The sequence below is a fragment of the Ceratina calcarata genome, unplaced genomic scaffold (genome assembly GCF_001652005.2).
Source record: "Ceratina calcarata isolate Rehan_Ccalc_2016 unplaced genomic scaffold, ASM165200v1 scaffold116.2, whole genome shotgun sequence".
In the NCBI taxonomy this organism is placed as follows: domain Eukaryota; kingdom Metazoa; phylum Arthropoda; class Insecta; order Hymenoptera; family Apidae; genus Ceratina; species Ceratina calcarata.
The window spans coordinates 292,561-293,765 of NW_017132550.1; the positions used below are offsets into that span (position 1 = coordinate 292,561).

The following is a 1,205-nucleotide window of genomic DNA, read 5'->3' on the forward strand; positions in this document are numbered from 1 at the left end:
CGTTCATAACGTTTTATAAATTTATTTTCAGGTAGAGTTTTCTCGCAATGCAAATAATAAAACGCCTTCGGATAAGCGACGATATATTGTCATTCGGTACTAAAAGGGTTAAAAATCAAATATCGATGAATCACACGATATTGATCAAGATAACGAGATAACAATTTTATACTGTTGGAGTTGAGTGATATAACTATAGACTGTTTATCGCTAAGTTACCTTTCCGGTGGTGCCATGTCGGATCACTATTCAATCCTTGTGAAGTTAACAAATTCGATTCAATCCCCGCTAAAGCCACTCTTTGTTAACTTATGTTAAGCTCATTAAGCTGAATCCAATATGAACGATTCTATAGAAACGCTCTTTCTACAGAGTTCGAATATCATTTTCTGTGATATACTATAAAAGTTTCACGTTTCGCGTCGAAATTCGAAGTGAAAGTCACTTTAGTAGGAGGAATCGTACCGATTCGTTTGCACTGTCAAAAGTACGTCTATTGTAGCACAGTTAACGCAGCACAGTTTAAATATGTAATTTATTTAGCTGATTCACGATCACCGCACACGCGCATTGTTATGTTAATTATAGTCACTGACACGTGTCTTATTAACAATTCAAGGCCACGTAATATATATATATAAACCACTTCCTCGTCAGGAGATAAAGGAATGGACCGTTATCTGTCTCTTCCACAACGACTTTACAGCACGAGGGAAAGTGAACGACGTTCCCACAAATTCTTACCAAGCACACGTGCTATTTTTACGATCAGTTAGTATCATTGCTATCGTACGCTTTTCGTTCGTTTTGAACTTTGATACTTATCGTAAACGAGTTTTTCAAGCAGTTTAGCGTGCTAATTTTTTAGAGAAGCAAGCATACTTTGCCTTGAACGGAATCACGTTGAACTGAACTGAACGCAGTGAGCATGGCTTTTATAAGGCTCTCATTTCGGCCAGCGTTAGTCCCTTTCTCGGCTCATGTCACGAATAGATAGCGTGCGGCGGGAATTGTTATTTAGCACTTAACTGGATCACCTCCAGCAGGATCAATTTTAAACGCGTTACTTACCCCTTTTTAATTTTCCAAGCTTTGTCAATGCCATTTGCAGCCATCGTTAATCAGATTTGACCGGTTTATTATATGGATTTCTTCTTTTTAGGAAGTATTGCATGATCTGATAAACTAATTATTTTACATTGTTC

General features: G+C 37.4%; 1 protein-coding gene across 2 annotated transcripts in view; it reads right to left on the minus strand.

Annotated features, from left to right (window-relative positions):
* LOC108624163 (facilitated trehalose transporter Tret1) overlaps positions 1–1,199 on the minus strand; it is a 4,033-nt gene extending 2,834 nt beyond the window's left edge. The window contains exon 1 of one of the 2 annotated variants that reach the window (XM_026812931.1): positions 1,072–1,199. In XM_026812931.1, coding sequence (XP_026668732.1) covers positions 1,072–1,115 — 44 coding nt within the window. In that variant the 5' untranslated portion in view covers positions 1,116–1,199. The other variant, XM_018023275.2, reaches the window with a different exon arrangement.
* Positions 1,200–1,205: the final 6 nt, after the last annotated feature.